This window comes from Manihot esculenta, chromosome 1 (assembly GCF_001659605.2).
Source record: "Manihot esculenta cultivar AM560-2 chromosome 1, M.esculenta_v8, whole genome shotgun sequence".
Lineage (NCBI taxonomy): Eukaryota > Viridiplantae > Streptophyta > Magnoliopsida > Malpighiales > Euphorbiaceae > Manihot > Manihot esculenta.
Genome location: NC_035161.2, coordinates 3,451,256 through 3,470,367, shown reverse-complemented (window position 1 = coordinate 3,470,367; position 19,112 = coordinate 3,451,256). Strand labels below are relative to the sequence as shown.

The window sequence follows — 19,112 nt, the reverse complement described above, 5'->3', positions numbered from 1 at the left end:
TAATATTTACAAAAATTAAATCAATTCGATTTTAATTAAAAATTGAATCAAACTGAACCAATCTGATTTAGTTCGATTTGATTCAGTTTGACCAGTTTAAATTTTTAATAAATTTTTTAATTTTTATACTTTATTTTTATTATTTTAAAATTAATTGAAATATTTTAATTTTAATATTATTTAATCTCTCTGTATTATTAAAAATAATATATTATTATCTTTAATCGATTTGATTCAATTTTTTTAATTTTTTTCTAATAAAAACCGAACCAAATTGAAATAATTAAAACTTTTAAAATTAAAAATTAAACCAAATCAAAATAAATAAAAAATCAAACTGAATTTTTAAATTAATTTAATTCCATCCATTTAAACCGAATATTGCTCAACCTTACACAAAAATTAAAAGGTTGAATTTTTAATACTTACTTTAATAAATTCTCTATTTCTTTAAATTTGACGCACTTAAAAAAATCAATCAAAAATATTTTCTTAATTAAAATAAAATATGATCATTTTAAAAAAAAAGTAACTTTCACTCTGGAAAAGAGAAAGTTATTTTTAAAATTTTATTACTGTTAATATTTAAAAATTTATTAATACTCTTTATTTTTTAAATTACAATAAAGTTTTCATAAACAAACGGACCGTTAAAAATCAAAAAGAAAAACTAGGCCTTGTTACAATTTATACATTATATACAATTTGGCTGGTATCAAACTTCAACTTAGCCTAAATATTTCCACCGCTTACACAACCCTTGCACCTTCTACAAAAGGAACTATTTAAATGAATTCATGTGCATCTGATGAATAGAATGATTCTATTTCCATTGCTCCTCCAAATTCAGCAATACAAGCAGTAACAACCAAAAAGAAAAGAAAAGAAAAGAAAGGAAAAGTTGTGTAATTCTTGTTGTATGTACATTGTAATGTATGAACTATGTATGATTTCATAGCTTTTACATTTCTTTCATTTTCTGAGCAGAACCCAGAAAAAGTTAGTACAAGTGTTGAACTAAAGTGCATGTGGGAGGTTCTGCATTTTATCTCCGGTAAAGGATTCCTCACCATTACTGCAAAAATGGAAACAGTTACTCCTTGTTTGAAATAAAAAAGTTCACAAGAAATCCAATTTAATTCTTTACTATCAATTTTTTTTTTTGTTTGCAGATGGAAGAATTTATTTCTTTTTTAACTTACAAAATTTTCATTTTCAAAAGAATTTTATTGCAAAATGAATCATGTCAAACGAAGGATTAAAGAATTAATAATTTTCAATCACCAATATTGAGCGTTGTCACTAATGCATGTAACAGTAAATTAAAAAAAAATTACCTCAGGTAGCTCAGAGCTGACATCCTGTAGAGACAGGTGAATACGAGGATATGTAACCCAATTGTGTAGAAAAATGCAAAAGTTCGAGCATACCTACAATGGAGTTAATTTCTTAGTGAAACAAAACACGATCTCCTCGTATAAATGGGCAATGAAGAGAGAAAAGCAGAAAATATGTCAATATGTAGATACGCCTGGCCATGGGTGGCCCTGAACAGGAGTGAGAGAGCCGGACCCAATGGTTTTGAACCTTCACAGTTCCAGTTAGAGGGTGCTTTTGGTTCTAATTCCATTTTGGTTTGATCTGGGTTTGGACAATTCAACTGTTAGAAATAATTTTTTATATTCTCTTAATTTTTAATTCACTGTTCGGACCGTAATACCGGTTCCTCTTTGTTCCATTCCCAATTCAGTGAGGCCGGAACAACTGATGCTCCCTTTTTTCCTCTGTCCCAGGCGAGCTCAAGCCTGGGAACCACTGACCAGGCAAGTTCTAGACCCAAACAGGAACTTGCACAGGCTTATGTTTAGCAAACAAAGCACAAGGCAAATATTGCCTTGAAGTTGAAAATAACTTTGACATTTATCCTGCCTTCTTTAATAGAAAACATTTTCCAGTAAAACATGTTCTTTTTTTTTTTTAACGTTTGGAGTAATCAAGGAATTAATCAATGAAAAATATTTTCTCGAAAAATTAAATCATTTCTAAGAAAAATGACTCTTAAAAAGAGTCCTCTTCTAAATTTTAAGAATCTTATATATACCACTATATTTTCTATACATAAATTTATTAATTTTTTATGTTGCAACCAAAAAATGAAAATAGGAGTTTTTTTTTAATTCATGGAAAATATTTTCCACATGCAAGTTATCTTTTTCTTTGAAACACTGGAGCTTTTTAGTATGGAAAATTATCCACTTAGATAAGTGGTAAATATAACTTTTCTATGAACAGAAGCTTAAGAGGGAGGGGGGATGACAACTTAGAAAATAAGATAAAAAACAGAAAGATTTTAAGAGCGCAGGAACTACACACAATTTAGACAATTAAAATGATCAGGAAAAATATGTTGCTGAGGTAATGATAGCTAAGTAAGTACCAGAGAACAAAGATGCAATGCAATAAAAGAAAGAATGTAACAACATAGTAGAGGTAAATCTTGTCTCAGAAAATAAACATGTAAACCCATTGAGCTGCCGACCCTTGATGATTGTAAGTAAGGCTAATGATGCTGATGAATGCATGTATTAAAAATATAAATATGAACATATGCTGAAAAATAAGACAAAAGTTTCCTTTGGAATTGAAAATGAATCATACTTGTTGCCCAGAAGGAAACGTCCACTGCTTAGCGTGATCCTGTCCCTGAAACCTAACTCCTTGTATCTTTGATCTCTTTCCTAATATGCAGTAATGAAGTTAAGTTAGTACATGGAACATAAATATTACAACCAAAGAATTGAAAACAGGATATCCAGTTCCTGTAAGAAACTAAGGCTTATTAAGACATAATGGATAATGTGACGAAATATTCCATAAGATTTCAATCAATATTTGATTACATTACCCACCGTAATGATATCATGAATGCAAACTGTGAAGCTGGCTAGTGCCTATAAATTTTCATAATGAACACATGGAATAGATTTTGGAAACTGGTATCCAGTCATTTCTAACTACTTTGTCAATATCATCCATTTGGCAGTACTCTAGTACAAATCCCTTGAACAAAAATTTCAAGTTCTTCTTTTCCATCAATTATCTGGACAGACATAATTCTAATGGTATTCTATGCGACAAATTAAACTCCCACCTTCAGTGAAAAACATTATCAACTCCTGTAAAAATGCATCTCTAAAGCTGAATCGTTATGCTTAAACAAGTACGACAAGTCGACAGCAACCTTTAATCTGGTAAATGTGGGAGGATGTGTATGAAATTTGGTGTCCCTTTGTCACATATTCTAGGAAGAAATATAAAAATAAGAGGGATTTAAATGTATAGTAGAGAATATTACAGCTATTATAGGTTGTTATGGGTTGTTATAGCTAATAGTGAGGTTGTTATAGCTATGAGTGTACAACTACCAAGTTAGTTACTGAGATATTTCTCAGCACAGCACACATGTAAGGGCATTCCATTTTTTCATCAATACAAGTACAACTTACCTGCTTCCTTCTAAAACCTTCTTCTCTATCCAAACAGTCTTTTCTTCTCTATTCTTCTTCTCTATTTCTCTCTATTCTGCCTTATTTCAACCTATTAGAGTTGTTGCCCTAACATTTGATATTAGAGCCAGCGAAACATTGGGTGATTGTTCCTGAGGGTTGGAGCCATGACTCGATCAGCCATAGTAAGTCATGAGATGGTAAGGATCACAGAGTTAGAAGAACAACTTAGAATACTCCAAGAAAACACCCAAAAGAACAACAACAAACTGAATGAATTTAAAAAGGAGGTGCAAAAGAACTCTCGGGATACTAACGCGATCCTGGATGAGTTGCAATCTTTGATGATTAAGCATGTACTGGAGAAGGAGAATGTTGACTTATTTGTTGATCCTAACTGATTCTAGAGATATGATTTGATTTGATTAAAATCCTTAATTATCTCTATAATTATTATTTGATTATTTGCTTCCTGTTTAGATATAATTCTTTGTGTATAAATAGTCATAGAAACTAATTGTAAAGATTAAGAGTGAAATACAAGAATTCTCTAAATTTTCCCAAAATTCTTTATGGTATCAGAGCCTTTCTATCCGATGTTGGGCCTCCCATAAATATGTCACGCACCAGCAAAATTATGGGCGTGAGGGGGTGTGTTGAATCCCACGTCGATTGTGGAAAGGGGGTAATGTGCCTCTTATATGAGTCATAGGCAATCCTCCCCTTTGAGTTAGATTTCGGGGTGAGTTAGGCCTAGCCCAAATTTAACAACAGGAAATAATACGAGGTAACTGTTAAAGACAAATTTCCTATACCCATTATTAATGACCTTTTAAATGAACTGAAAGGAGATAAGGTATTCTCTAAAATAGATTAAAAAGCTGGATATCATCAAATCAGAATGAATGAGGAAGACATTCCTAAAACAACCTTCAAAACACACCATGGTCACTTTGAATTCAGAGTTATGTCTTTTGGCTTGACCAATGCCCCTACCACATTCCAAGCCCTAATGGACCATCTATTTCAGCCCTTCCTCAAGAAATTTGTATTGGTATTTTTTGATGATATCTTGATCTATGATAACAGCATGGCAAAGCATATTCAGCATTTAGAAGCAGTGTTTAAAGTGTTACTAGACCAGCAACTGTTTGCCAAGTTATCTAAGTCTTTTTTTTTATAGAATCGGATTGAGTATTTAGGGCATATCATTTTTGAACAAGGGGCGAGTACAGATCCTGTGAAAATTGAGGCTATGGTCCATTGGCCAGCACCACAGTCTCTTAAAAACCTCAGAAGCTTACTGGGACTGATAGGGTACTACCAGAAAGTTATATTATGGGATCATTTGCAGACCCTTGACCAACCTTTTGAAGAAAGATGCTTTTAAATGGTGTGAAGAAGGTCGATTAGCATTTGATCAACTTAAGCAGAAAATGATTGAGGCTCCTGTATTATCCCTACAGGATTTTTTTATGCCATTCATTGTAGAGACTGATGCAAGCAATTGGGGAATAGGAGTTGTTTTGCAACAACAGGGACATCCCACAGCCTATATATCTAAGGCTTTTGGTCCCCAGAATCAAGCTTTATCAATTTATGAAAGGGAGTAATTGGCTATTATTTTTGCGGTGTGTTATAGATTATAGGAAATAAATATGTTAATATAGGAAGTAAATATTGATAGATGGATTAATTGCTTAATCTTAGGATTGTATAATCATAGACTTGATTTTTCTTCATGTTTAGATACCGTCTCTCATGTATAAATAGATTGTAATCTCTATTGTGAAATACAATAACAAATATTATCTTTCTACACGGTGAATAAATAGAAGCACTATCTAGAGCAAGGGCAGTTTTTTTATTAAAACAGACCATGAAAGCATTAAATACCTTCTTGAACAGAGATTGCATGCTAATCTTCAGCAGAGGGGCATTTCTAAACTACTGATAATTGATTATAAGATATTATATAGAAAAGGGGTAGAAAATATGGCTAATGCACTTTCTAAGAGATCTTCTTCCTTAGACAACCATTAATTATACAACTTGCAGTCAATAGTTATTCCCTCTTGGAAGCAGCATTTGAAGAACAGTTATGAAGCAGATTCTAGGGCTACTGAATTAATTCAACAACTCTCAATTGCTTCTCCTACCACCACTCCTTACCAAGTGAAAAATGAGTCCTATTTTATAAAACGAGAATGTATGTGGGAGCAATTACAAATCTCAGACAACAATTAGTGGATGCTTGTCACAATTCAGCAATGGGTGGACATTCTGAAGTGCAAGACACTTATTTAAAGCTTAAAAGGTACTTTTACTGGCCTGGAATGTTAAGGAAAGTTATGGAGAGGATTAAGCAGTGTGATACTTGTGCAAAATGCAAACATGAATACTATGCTTATCCAGGATTGTTGCAGCCTCTACCAATACCTACTTAGGCTTGGTAACAAATATCCATGGATTTCATTAAGGGCCTTCCTAAGTCAAAAAGGATGGATACTATCTTAGTAGTGGTTTACAGATTGACAAAATTGGCTCATTTCTTGCCTCTTACTCACCCTTTCTCAGCCACTACAGTAGCTCATTTGTTCATAGATCATATCTACAAGTTACATGGTCTTCCTAAAGTCATCGATTCTGATCGAGACAAAATCTTTACCAGTTTGTTCTGGCAAGAATTGTTTAAGAGTTTGGGTGTTAAACTCTCCTTTACTTCAGCCATTTATCCTCAATCTGATGGGCAAACTGAAAGGTTCAATCAGTGCCTTGAAACTTACCTTCGATGTATGGTTCATTTGAAGCCATAGGCTTGGATTCAATGGCTCCCTATGGCTGAATGGTGGTACAACTCTACCCCCACAGTGCCCTAAAAAATGTCTCCTTTCCAAGTATTATATGGCTATCTTCCTCCCAGTTTTCTTATGGAACTACCTACTGATATTGTTGTTGGCAATATGGATCAATTTCAAAAGGTTAGGCAGCTCTTAAAAGGAAAACTTAGAGTTAGCTCAACATAGAATGTAGTAATAGGCCGACTCCAAGAGGACTGAAAGAGAATTTGCTGTGGGTGATTGGGTTTATTTAAAGCTTCAACCCTACAGACAGATTTCCTTAGCACTCAAACAGTCTTTTAACTTGTGTGCTAAATATTATGAGCCCTATCAATCCTAGTTAAAGTGGGGAAGGTAGCCTACAAATTGGAGTTACCCTCAAAATCTTCAATTCACCCTGTTTTTCATGTCTCCTTGCTCAAAAAGAAGCTGGGGAAGTTGGTGATCATCTCTACAGCACTGCCTGTCCTTCAAAATGATACTTTCATAGTGGCTTCAGAGAAAGTGTTACAGACCATAACTGTTCTCAGAGGCACTGATTATGTGGTCCAAGGATTAATTAAATAGGTCAATCTTTCTCTTGAAGATGCAACTAAGGAAGACAAAACTTTCATTGAAACTCAGTTTCCTACTCATTGCCTTTGGGTTAAGAAAGTTCTCAACCAAGAGATATTGTCGCATATTCTAGGAAGAAATATAGAAATAAGAGGGATTTAAATGTATAGCAGGAAATATTACAGCTATTATAGGCTGTTCTAGGTTGTTATAGCTAGTAGTGACGTTGTTATAGCTACGAGTGTACAACTATCAAGTTAGTTACCAAGAAATAGTATATATCTCAGCAACAGTACATATGTAAGAGCATTCCAATTTTTTCATCAATACAAGTACAGCTTACCTACTTCCCTCTAAAACCTTCTTCTCTATCCAAATGGTCTCTTCTCCTCTATTCTTCTCTATTTCTCTCTATTCTGCCTTATTTCAACCTATTAGAGCTATTGCCCTAACACCCTTCTTCAAAATTACACAAATATAGAAATGAATAGCCAGAATAAAAATTTTATAAGAGGTCATCAAATGACCTCAAGGAACCAAAAACGATCAAATATCTAAGCATGTGATCAGTGACGAAATAACGAGTTCACTCAACAAGCATGACAATAGCTACCTTCTTTGAAAATGCTGCAAATGGATTTATGTCATCTTCATATATCTTCTTGTACTTTGACTCAACATCTGAGCTGAAGCCACTTTCCAGATCCTCTGCTTGCTGAAAATATAAAACAGAAAAAAGAAAAATTCAGAACACTTAATCCAAAATAAGTAAATGAAGAAAGATAGGGAAATGCAAGAGTACCTTCTTAGATCCCCTCGAAACTACTTTCTCAAGATTGTAATCCTGGACATATCGTATCTTGCCATATAGTTTGACATTATCAGCTTTTGTCTTCTCCAGCTCTGCTGTTAAGATCCTTATCTTCTCCTTCAGTTGCCTTACCTCCTACAATTTTAAGAATTATTACAAATCACAGTAAGATATTTTCTTCCAGAAAAGTAGATGATAATTTAATTGAAATGTTTCAAGAGAAACTAAAATAAAGGCAAAAGGCAAGGATTGTAAAAACAAAAATGAGAAAATTTGAATGGCTTACTTCTTCTGTCTCTCGTAAACGTGTCCTGAATCGATCTCGTTGATTGCAAATAACCTTGAGCATTGAGTTCTGGTCTTGATCTGAGGGCATACGTTTCTGGTCTGTATTCTGCACCAGAAGAGGCAATATTTGAATAAGGTATTCCATATGAAGAAACAAATTTTCTTGTTCATGGAAGGAACAACACTAGGAACCAAACAAACGTATAAAACAAAGTGGAATAATAATTTAATAAAACAACACACCTGCACACGCACACATGCATAATAAATTTATAAGAGAGAATTTTAATTGGCAAGAAAAAAGAAAGCATTCTTGGAGGACAAGGGGGGTTCCTACAAACTCAACAAAGAACTGCAAATAAAAGCAATGTTCTCCAATCACGATGGATAACACTAAAAGGAAAAACCAAACTAAAAGCTCCAAAAACAGACACAACCCTGAATAGAAGCCAAAATTACATCAAGAGTTTTCTTCATAAAGTAATAAATACATTCAAGAAAACAGGAATAGAAGATGGTTCTGCTTATGAATTCACAAGATCATTAACTGAAGACTGTTAAATCATTACTGCAAGAAGAAATGGCTCGTGATCATTAACTGCAGACTTTTAATTTTCATCATAAGCATATAGTAAAGAAATTCTAGGGTAGGTAGGTACCTCAGTTAACTCAGCACCCCCAGCCTCTGAAAGATCCCAATCATCAAACAGACCGCCTTTCCTATCTTTAGAGCTATAACCCTGCATCAGGAGGGAAAAAGACAGAATTTAGAATTGGATAGTAGTTTTACATTCTCTTTGGATATGTGTGAATATTGGAGAGTGGAGCTTTGACATGGACAGGAAAATCACACTTTTGACCGCCTAATAAAACTCCAAAGTTGTTCTAGACTGTGTAGGTATTGCAACAAGTACCAAAGGTTAGCTGAAGAGAGAACCATAGACATGCAGCATCCAATTGAAGCTTTCCATTTTTTTATTATTTTTCCTGCAAGATGTTTAATTACTTTTCTTTTTAATTCAACGGAGGTCCAATGAGCCGAGTAACAATTGATGGGCTAGACAATGAGAGATGATCATCTCCCTTTAACAACTCTCACCATAGAAGTAATAAATCTTAGAGCAGGTAAATGAGAGTACTCAAACTCAAGATCTTCCCACTCCTTGCACCTTTAAAGATGAGGAAGACCAAAAAACCACCCCGTGATAGGCATGAAATGAATCCCGTTGATATTATGTCAGGCTAAAATTTTTATGGTTTTAGGAACCAGATAATGTATACTAATACTAACTAATTGGGTAAAAATATCAATTAACCTGCACAGAGTTAGTGATTAACTTGAAGCATGGTCAATAATGAAGTTACTGTACTGAACATGGTAATTCAAAACATTCACAAGGACTTGATCCAAACCTTCAAAATATCATCTTCCAACTTTTGTATCAACTTTTGTTGTTCATCAACTTTCGCAGTAAGCTCTGCTATCTTGCCTTCAGCTGTTTCCAGCAAAGACACTTTCTCAGACAGTTTAACCTGAAGGAAGAAAGAAATTTCAAAGTTATAACAGATCCTCATCAATTAATTACATCAAAGGAGAATCAATATCTAACACCTAAATTTTCACAAAATAGGGCCTTGCACCTTTGAGGTGTAGGAGTGGGGTTGTAATAACACCACTCTGCTGGGGTCAGTACAAGTATATTCATCATTCAAAACTCGCCAATACACAAACCTTATTGGCATGAATAAAGTGTGAGAAAAGCCCCTACATTCTACAAGCAACAAAACTACAAACAAAATATACATATATATAATGAAGAGACTTGTTATACCTTCAACTGCGTGAATTCGTGTTCCATTTTCCTATTCTTATCCAGAAGAAGAGACTCCATTTTGCTCATTTCTTGCCCACTAGTAGCTACTTCCCAATCTTCGGCCTCAATTGAATTGTAGCCCACTGCCTACATGTCATGGAAAAACCATTACCAGAGGTGCCCAGAAACATTTGCAAAGTGCAAAACAATGATGCATGTAAATGTAGAGGTTAAGATTTACAGAAGCAGATGAAATACATCCTTTAGTAACACCCCCCCCCCCCACAAAAAAAAAAAAAAAAAAAAAAAGAAATAAACAAATAAAATAAAAATGAATATTTGACCCAGTCTACCGGTCAGTGCCCACTAGAAGAGTCACAGCCACAATCTAAAAAAATAGATACTCAAAATCAAAAGAAAAGAATAAGAACAACTCATAATTTATCTGATCTTTGAAGCCAATTCACAATTTTGTTCTTCTTGATTTTTTCAATCTGAAATGCTAACCTAACTACAGGTCTTAGAGACTTTGATAAATTAAAATGCTGTGAAATAAAATCCTAATGCGCAAGGGAGGTCCAATACCAGCTGTGGAAAATAAAATGCAGAGAACTCGAATAGACTTAAAAGCATCTTTCTCAAAGATTCCACAAGTGCAGCGAAAAGAACAGACGACTGTACAGTTGCCCTATAATTTATTTGTCATAACAATATATTTAGATCATAAGATCTTTATTCAAAGATGCCACAATGGCAAACGAGAAAAGCAGACTAACAGTACAATTGCCTTTAATTTATTTTTTGAGCCATTATATTTAGATCATAAGCAACCTACAGAGTATAAACCAACTGACCTTATGAAGAAACTAGATTGCACACTGTAAAATTTCAATATCATTCACAACACTTTTATCAAAATTTAGAACAATCAAAAAGATGGCTTTACCTGCAGTATTTTCACTTTTTTACGCAAGTCATCAACTAATTTTGCAGTTGGCCTTGCATGAAGCTCTTTCTTCATCTCTTCAAGAGCGAGTTCCTGGATGTGCAAAAGAGGGAAACAAGTGTTTAACAGTGAAAGAAAAAGAATAAGCAAATAATAATATTGATAACAGATATCTCAAAAACTCAAACAACTAACACATGAAAAGGTTTATATCTCCAGTTCATACCCAGTAATCTTAGCAATATTAGTTGATAGTTCACTCCCTTTCCTGTTCATCTTCCAATGATATATTCATATACAGTTGTACTGTCTCTTTCAAATCAGCGGAATAGCACCGCAAGTTGCATCTTTAAAAAAACTTCAGTAGAGCTAGACGCCTAGACCTCTAAGTAACAGTTAGAATCAGCGAGAGGGAAACTTCTGGTGATAAAAAAATTTATGCTGCCTTGGACTAGACAACTGATAGAAACACAAAGGAAAACTAGAAGGTATTCACTAATAATACAGCTACGATGAAGCATCCAATAGCACAACTAGTTTGCCTCATTTTCTGAGCGCCATAAAGTAAGGAGAACCTATCAGTGTGGCTGTGTATGCATGTGAACATGTGGAAACAACACAATGACAAGAAGTATCCTACCTTCTCATTGAGTACCATGTTCAACTTTTTTATCTCATTAACGTGCTGTTCTCGCTCATTTGTCAAGGTGGTTTCAATATTGTGGAGTTCCATGTTCAGTTCAGATATAATCTTCTCTTTGGCACTCAAAGAATTCTCAAGAATACTATTTGAATCCGCACTGTCACTGCAATCATAACAACGGAGTACTAGATCTGAAAAACTGAACTAATGCAATAGACTATGGCAGATAAGAAAAGTTTATAATTTACCATGCGAATAAACAATTACTGGCAGAACCAGATGTCATTCATATGCATATCAAACCAGATCTTTGATTAGGATAGCAGACTAGAAACAGAAAAACAAGAAATGCTTATCGGATATCTCACCTATTCTTATTTCCTGTCTCTTCATTTGCTGATTCTAATTGAGAACGGAGGAAACCCTGTAGATGTTCAGTTAAAAATTCGAGAATCAAACAGAAATAATCTGATCTTTGCCACTTGTTAAAATGAAAACATGGCCTACTTTAAGAAGATCTGAATAATTATAATTTTTACATGCTGTACTTTCCTTTTCTTTTTCCTCTGTAGATTACAAATAAGTAACTTCTAATAGAAAAAGCAAATGTACAAGAGAGCAACAAAGGAATGCCTCAGCGACAGACAGTGGAGAGTGGGGGTAAGCATACATGGAAGGTGGACTTAGCCATTGATACTAGTAAGAGGAACAGGACGATTTATTTTGCATTAACATGAAAAATAGAAGGAGCGGAACAGTAGGCAGCTACTATTTCTAAGTCGTAAAAGGGACCAAAATCATTGAGAGGGATCAGAGGCAAGCAGGTTTAACCAACTGTTACACAGACCTTCTCTCTCTCAAGGCTAAGAAGCCGCATTTGAGCCCTTTCCACTTCATCCATCAAAAGGTTGAACTCTGATTGTTTTGCTGCCCCTTCTTCCTCTGATATTTCAAGTAAAATAAAAAAAATGAAAGAAAAGCATAAGAGAATTGGGAGTATAACCATTGAGTGTACTTTAGATGAACAGTATAGAATTTGTTGTCATTAAATTCTTGCAAAAACAACATTAAGGACGTTGTAAATAATTAATTATAAATTTAGGTAACATCATATACATACTACGAATTAGCAACCTGATTGAGCACGGACTTCAAACAATTGGCTTTGTGCAAGTTCATGCAATTTCTGCATGTTGGCAACACTTTCTTTTGCTTGTCGTAATTGATCTTGCAAATATTGCTCCCTGATAAGAAAAGGTCAGAATTCAATGTTTCTATAAAGCAAAGGAAAATAAAAAGTTCAGAAGGACATTAATACACAAAAAAATGGCATTTTTTTATGATTTGTGTGTATCTCTAATTTTCCATTTATAACCAAAAGCAACTGCCTAATATTTTTTCCCCAACTAATGTCACTGACACCATTAAGTAAAATACCTTTCCTTTAGAACTTCTAGCGTTTTCTGGTTCTCTTCGGCCAAACTGCGATGTTTCATCTCCACAATTTCCTTAACTTTTTCCTCCATCTGAAATGAAAATCAGAAAGTTGGTAATGAACCATTTTTCCCCTCCCAATATGAATCATGAGCAATGGGGGAAGGGAGGGAGGGCAAGAGGAAGCTCCCCAACCAAAAAAAACAGAGAAACTTTGAGAATATATATATAAATTTATATCAATTATTTATAGTGGTCCCTCAAAATTGATTGATAACATTTCACTTCAAAATATATATCTTTAAAATATTAAAATCACCAATTAATGCATACTTTTTTTTTTTTTTTGAAATGGGAATTGGGGATTGGGGAAGTAGAACCCGAGACCTCTCAGATTTACTCAGATGCACTTACCACTAGGTTAAGCCTGTGAGTGCCCAATTAATGCATACTTGAAAAGCCAATAAAAAAATCATTGAAATTTTATTTTAAAGAGACGATAACTAAAAACAACCAACTAAAAAATCTACAATGTAGTGCACAACTGCCTATTATAATTAATTTTACATGTTTAAGCGTTTAACACTATTTCCTCTACTTATTTTTTGTCATAAATATCCTAACAAAAAGTCTTTTGGTAGTCTCTAAGAATTTCATCTGCCACTTCATCTTTCTTTTTTTTAGAATATTTCATTAAGTAATTGCCAACTTTCTGCCGGAAATGGATCAAAAATTTTGAAATTTCAGTCAGCACCATTCTAATGAAGAAATGGAAAAATAATGGTAGTAATCTTTCCTATAAGTTGAATTGTCCAAATCCCATACCTATTAGGCTGCTACTTCATTCACTTTTCCGGACTTATCATTATTTCAGGTATTTTAGAAAAAATTCTACTTGAAGACTTGATTATCTTGCCTTATTTCAGTGCCCTGTAATATGGGCTTATAGACTAGTCATAAAAAGATTAAGAACTTATGAGCTATGCTCACTTTTTTCATATTAAGTTCTTTTTAACTAGCAAAATTATAGATGAATTTTACACAATAAAAAAGCAAAACGTACATAACTCAAAGAGTATAAAAAATGCATACTGTTTATATAATTTTTATTATTCATCTTCTTTCGTAAGAATTAGCTTAGTTTTAATTATTTTTACTTATTGATGCATCTTCAGATTTTTTTCCTCAACATTTTGGGTCTTATGAGTAACATACAATATCATTTGTTTTGGCTCCCCCAAAATTTTTTTTTAGCTCCACCTCTGGCCATGAGGCATACTCATTATAGCTCATGTCACATCTATTAGGACAATCAAATTCACAACTGACTCATGCGTTAAACTGATTTAAATAAAGATATTTATAAAAAGAAATTCTGTCAATTGTTTATCAAAGAGTTAAAATTGAAGCCTTAAAATCTGAGGACTACATAATGCATAACAACTGAAGTTATCAAATAATAAACTAAAACATATATGAAAGATAACTCAACATGCTGTCCTATCCCACCTCTTGCCAACCCCAAATTTAACAGGAATAATGACATTTCAGCTCCGCTCCAGTGCGATGCCAAAGCCTATAGAAGCCCATTAACAAATAACCATGACAAATTATAGCATAGCAATTGCAAAATTCATGTCTCAGTGATCCCACACTGCCTACAACACTGAGTCTCAAATCGAGAATCAAAATCTTTATTTTGTGAATCGAAAATCGAGAATCAAATCGAATTATAAGATTCAAAAAAAAAAAATTTAATTAACTAAAAATAATATATGTTCTAAAAAATAAGTATAAAAATATCATAATCACGTATTTTAATAAATATGGAATTATCATTAATCTAACTAAAATATATTCTATAATATAGTAATATATTCTTATTATGTTCCATAATTTTGTACTATAATTTTATAAATTAGGAACTCTTAAATTTTACACAATGATTATCATTATGTATGTACTGAAGCTCTCATTTGAATTTGATCAAATAACTAAATAATAAAAAAGGATAGCAAGTTACATTAAAATATTAAAATATATTAATATAAAATGTTATATCTTCACAACTATAATTAGAGAAGTAAATGAACTAAACAGATATAAAGAAAAAGGAGAGGGAGAGAGAAAAGAAGGGTAATAGAAGAAAAGCTACGGAAAAGTTTTATGTGCACTTTTCAAAGCAAAAATGAATGAAACCTTAAATTAACAGCTCTTAATAAAATAATCCCTCGAGTCAAGTGAAGGCTTGGCTATTGATTCTTTCGACTTAGTTGCAATTCAGGTACATTTGTGATTTGTCCCATCGATGTGAATCGCTAGGATGTGGAACTGAATCGAGAAACATTAGATTCTAGCAACAGTGAGTTCCACCCCTGACCATGAGCTGTACTTATTATAGCTCACATTATATCTATTAGGGCAATCAAAATTCCCAACCAAATAGTGCGTTAAACTAATTTAACTAAAGATATTTAAACAAATTCTGTCAATTGTTTATCAAAGAGTTAAAAACTGAAGCCATAAAATCTGAGGACTAAATAATGCATAACAACTGAAGTTATCAAATAATAAACTAAAATGTCAATGAAAGATAACTCAACATGCTGTCCTATCCCACCTCTCCCCAAAAATCATTGCCAAAGCCTGTAGAAGACCACTAACGAATGACCATGGCAATTGCAAAATTCATGTCTCTGGTCCTACACTGCCTACATTTTACCTGTTGTTCTAATTGACGATTACGTTCTTCAAGTCTTCTTATTGTTGCCTGCTGATTCTTTAAGTGAGCTGCTTCTGTCCTAAACTCCTCAAGCTCAATTTTCATCTTTCGATTTTCAGATTCTAATTCAGACAGTTTCATATCTTGCTCCTGCATAAAAGGAAAAGCATGTGTATTTTAGATTGATGGAACTACTTTAACAGTAGAGTAACAGGATCAAGTTTGGATATTTCATATATTAATGGCAAAGGGATATTAAGAGTAATTGTTTCCAGAAACGGTTTCTTGATCACTTAAGTGACAAATAATGAGCACTCAGCAGAAAACAGCAGTTTGGAAAGAGGACAAACTAGAAAACAGTAATACTTAATTTCATGTGCTTTTACAATTCATGAACTTATTGTTGTCATGAAGATTATACTATTTTTTGAAAAGATGTACCCTACTTTAACGATATTTGAGATCTTAAATTATCATGCAGGCTATTAGTAACAACAAAATAAGACAATTTCATAAATTCTTGGTAATGTCATATCTCATATGAATCATGATACACAGCACACTCTTGCAAAGGAATTGCTAAAATTGAGTTTTAAGATTAAATGAAGAGCCATGGTAATCAAAATCAATTGAATCACAGAGATGAGGCAAATTAATGAGAACCAGAATTTTTAAACCATTATTCATGTAAAAAACGTGTACTTACTCTCTTATGCAATAAATTTTTTATAGGAAAGAAATTCATTCATTATGTCCACCACTCCCAGGAGAAATCAGCACCTAATAACTAATAAGCATATTGCATGCAAAGGATTGAAGCAGAGAAAGATTATTTGATCAGAAAATGCACAAATTAGCTTGCGCACACAAAAACATGCTGGATTCAACAAGCCATCCACATGCAGCAAAAGGAGTAGTTAATAATAAAATCTATATCATCCACACAACTATGCAATTACTCCAGTGCAAATACCTTCACATTCTAGAATTGTTAAAAGATTGATGATTTTTAAAAAATTGATTATCAAGCATCCATTATTTAGAGTATATCGGCACCCAATTTGATACATTACATATACCTTGGTGTCTCAAAATGGAAGAAGCTCATTCATAAAAGATTTTTAATCAAAGAACGGATGCAACTTAAGGATTCTGAAGAAATGTAATCCAAAAAATCTATATGGAATAAGCTGGTAAAAATACTTACAGCTATTGATGCAAGAGCTGGATACGGATCTGGAGCCTCATAAAGCTTCTGATAAATATTCAGAAAAGAATTTTCTCCAAATTTGGCTCTCTTTGTAAGATTATCAACTTCTTCTTGATAGCCCTTAAGTAAAGAATTAAACAAACCCAACTTTTCCTCAGGGGAAGCCTTTTTGAAATCTGTTAATAGAACAAATGCACATAGCCTTTAACTTATGCAAATGCAGTTCAGAGGACGAAGAACAGAATAGAACAGATGTCAAGCCAGTGTTATCAAGGTGAGAGATAACAATAAGACATCTGTTAAGATAGTTCAGGGAAGAAGGAAGAGGAGTGCATGGTGCGTGGCCTTAGTCAGGCGAGGCGAGGGGGTGGCGCCTCCCGTCGCCTCTCGCCTTTTTTCACCTTTAATAACACTGTACCATGCCATCTTCATTTATTCCCATCCCAAAATATATTTGACAAAGTAATGCTCTACCTATTAAGCCACTCCTCTTCCTTCTTCCCTCATCAACACCCTTTCTGTCAATCCTTAGAATGATCACTTAATTAGTTGGAACAAACAATACCTCTGGTGCTCTCTGCAAGCTTCCGTCGATTTTTCAGACTGTTCTCTTGATTTTCAGCTATCCTAAGTCCTTGTTCATCCAACACGCTTTTCTCCTTTTCCAAATCAAATTCTGCAAAGAAAATAGAAAAGCATATAAAAAAAATTCCATTAATATTTTCCTCCTTTATTTAATATGCACAAAAGAGAAATAGTTTAACTACCCCAAAATCTTAGCTTTCCACATGATGAGCTTGTGATCAAACAATGCAACATAACACAAAAAAAAAAAATTATATATAAATGAAAAAGCATAACTGTTTTGAGTACTGAAATAAGAAGTTGGGTGGCATTGCAAAGTTTCTTCAATATACCATCTAGCTGCATCCATTTTGTCAAAATTATTTTCATTTGAATTGCATCTGTCATTTTCACAGCACTCTTTTTTTTTCTGCATCACATGTCACAATAATATGTTTTTGTATGAAAAATAAGACGTAAACAACAAGAGGTGGTTACAAAATTGAGAGTGCAACAAAAAATAAACCTGAATTGTACAAATTTCAGCAAACACTGAACACAATATTCGCTCTTATAATCCATAAAATAGATGGAAAGTTCCAGCACAATTGCACACTCGCTCAGCAGAAGCAAAAGGTTATGAGTATAGTATAGCCATTTCTCCATGCAGTTTTATGCTGTTGACTTCTTGTATAAATCTGACGATAATTAATTCTCAGTGCTACCGAGCAAGTTTTATTGGCATCCTCGTCCTTTCTCCCCTTCTTTTAATAATGTCAGTTCTCTGACAAACGTGTGTATAAAGCTGGTGCTAATGCTTTGAAAATGTCAATAAATTACATAACTCATCTGAAACTTATTGCTTAAAATTGCTTCTGGTTGGCAAATATACATGTATATATAACTAAAGACTAATTCCCCACCAGATAGCAAAAGCCCACGATCAATCAATTCAAGAAGAAAACTTTACATACTATAAACAAAGATTTGAGGTTTAAGAATATAAACTTAAACCACGCTTGAAACCACTATGACGGCAGAAACATCAATGCTCAAATGGCTGCCCCCTACTACTGTACATCCGAAACTGAACCAATAAATAACCCAGAATTCATAGTACAACATCCTAAAACCTACTAAACAGAATTCATTTAAAGTAGAATTAACAAACAACAAGTACAAATTTGAAATGCATCAACTAATCAACCTAGCACCCAAAAAAAACAGTGATTCAACGTAAAAAACCAGAATTTGAAATAAAATGTAGACATTGATCGATAACCGATTACCTTTCCAGAAATTGGAGACTACGGAAATGGGAGAAGAGGTTGGGTGGTTCGATTTTTCTCCTCCTTGTGGAGCCTCCATTTTTTCCTTTGGCGAATTTGGATCTCTCAGCTTCTGCTTTTGCTTTAGTGTGTATCGGATTTGATTCTACTGGTGCTTCAACTTCAATTCAAGGGGCCAATTGAAGATCAAATGTAGATCTGGAAAAAGATCTACGAAATTTGGTGTTATATAGATTTTGGTAAATTATCAATTTCTGTTCTGTGCTTTCCAGTTTTTGTTTTAAATTGTTTAATCTAAATTAGTCCAAATATTTCATTTACTAAACTTATTAATTTTAGGTTAAATAAAAAAATTAGAAAATCTTTGGCTGAAAATTTGAAAAAATAATAATAACTTTCTTAATCTTCATATTTCAAAAAAAAAAAACCTTTCTTAATTTTCAATTAAACTAAAAATTTTAGCTAATAAATTTTTATTTTTATACTGATG

General features: G+C 33.3%; 1 protein-coding gene across 1 annotated transcript; it reads right to left on the bottom strand.

Moving 5' to 3' along the window:
- Positions 1-806: 806 nt before the first annotated feature.
- LOC110626842 (protein CASP) lies at positions 807-18,900 on the bottom strand. Its single transcript, XM_021772973.2, has 19 exons — positions 18,623-18,900; positions 17,335-17,445; positions 16,767-16,945; positions 15,560-15,709; positions 12,841-12,929; positions 12,538-12,647; positions 12,251-12,345; positions 11,772-11,827; positions 11,401-11,566; positions 10,761-10,853; positions 9,833-9,961; positions 9,414-9,533; positions 8,660-8,740; positions 7,999-8,106; positions 7,704-7,847; positions 7,515-7,616; positions 2,659-2,738; positions 1,338-1,430; positions 807-1,075 (listed from the first exon to the last, which is right to left on the bottom strand). The coding sequence occupies exons 1-19, from the start codon at positions 18,699-18,701 to the stop codon at positions 1,018-1,020; spliced, it is 2,043 nt and encodes a 680-aa protein (XP_021628665.1). The 5' UTR covers positions 18,702-18,900; the 3' UTR covers positions 807-1,017.
- Between the last annotated feature and the right edge of the window lie 212 nt (positions 18,901-19,112).

Bases quoted from the DNA above. Each gene is read 5' to 3' on its own strand.
- LOC110626842 (XM_021772973.2), bottom strand. From the start codon at position 18,701: ATGGAGGCTCCACAAGGAGGAGAAAAATCGAACCACCCAACCTCTTCT. The intron at 16,946-17,334 runs GTATTGTTTGTT...TTCTATTAACAG, and splicing joins GCTTGCAGAGAGCACCAGAG to ATTTCAAAAAGGCTTCCCCT. The intron at 11,567-11,771 runs GTGAGATATCCG...TTATGATTGCAG, and splicing joins GAGACAGGAAATAAGAATAG to TGACAGTGCGGATTCAAATA.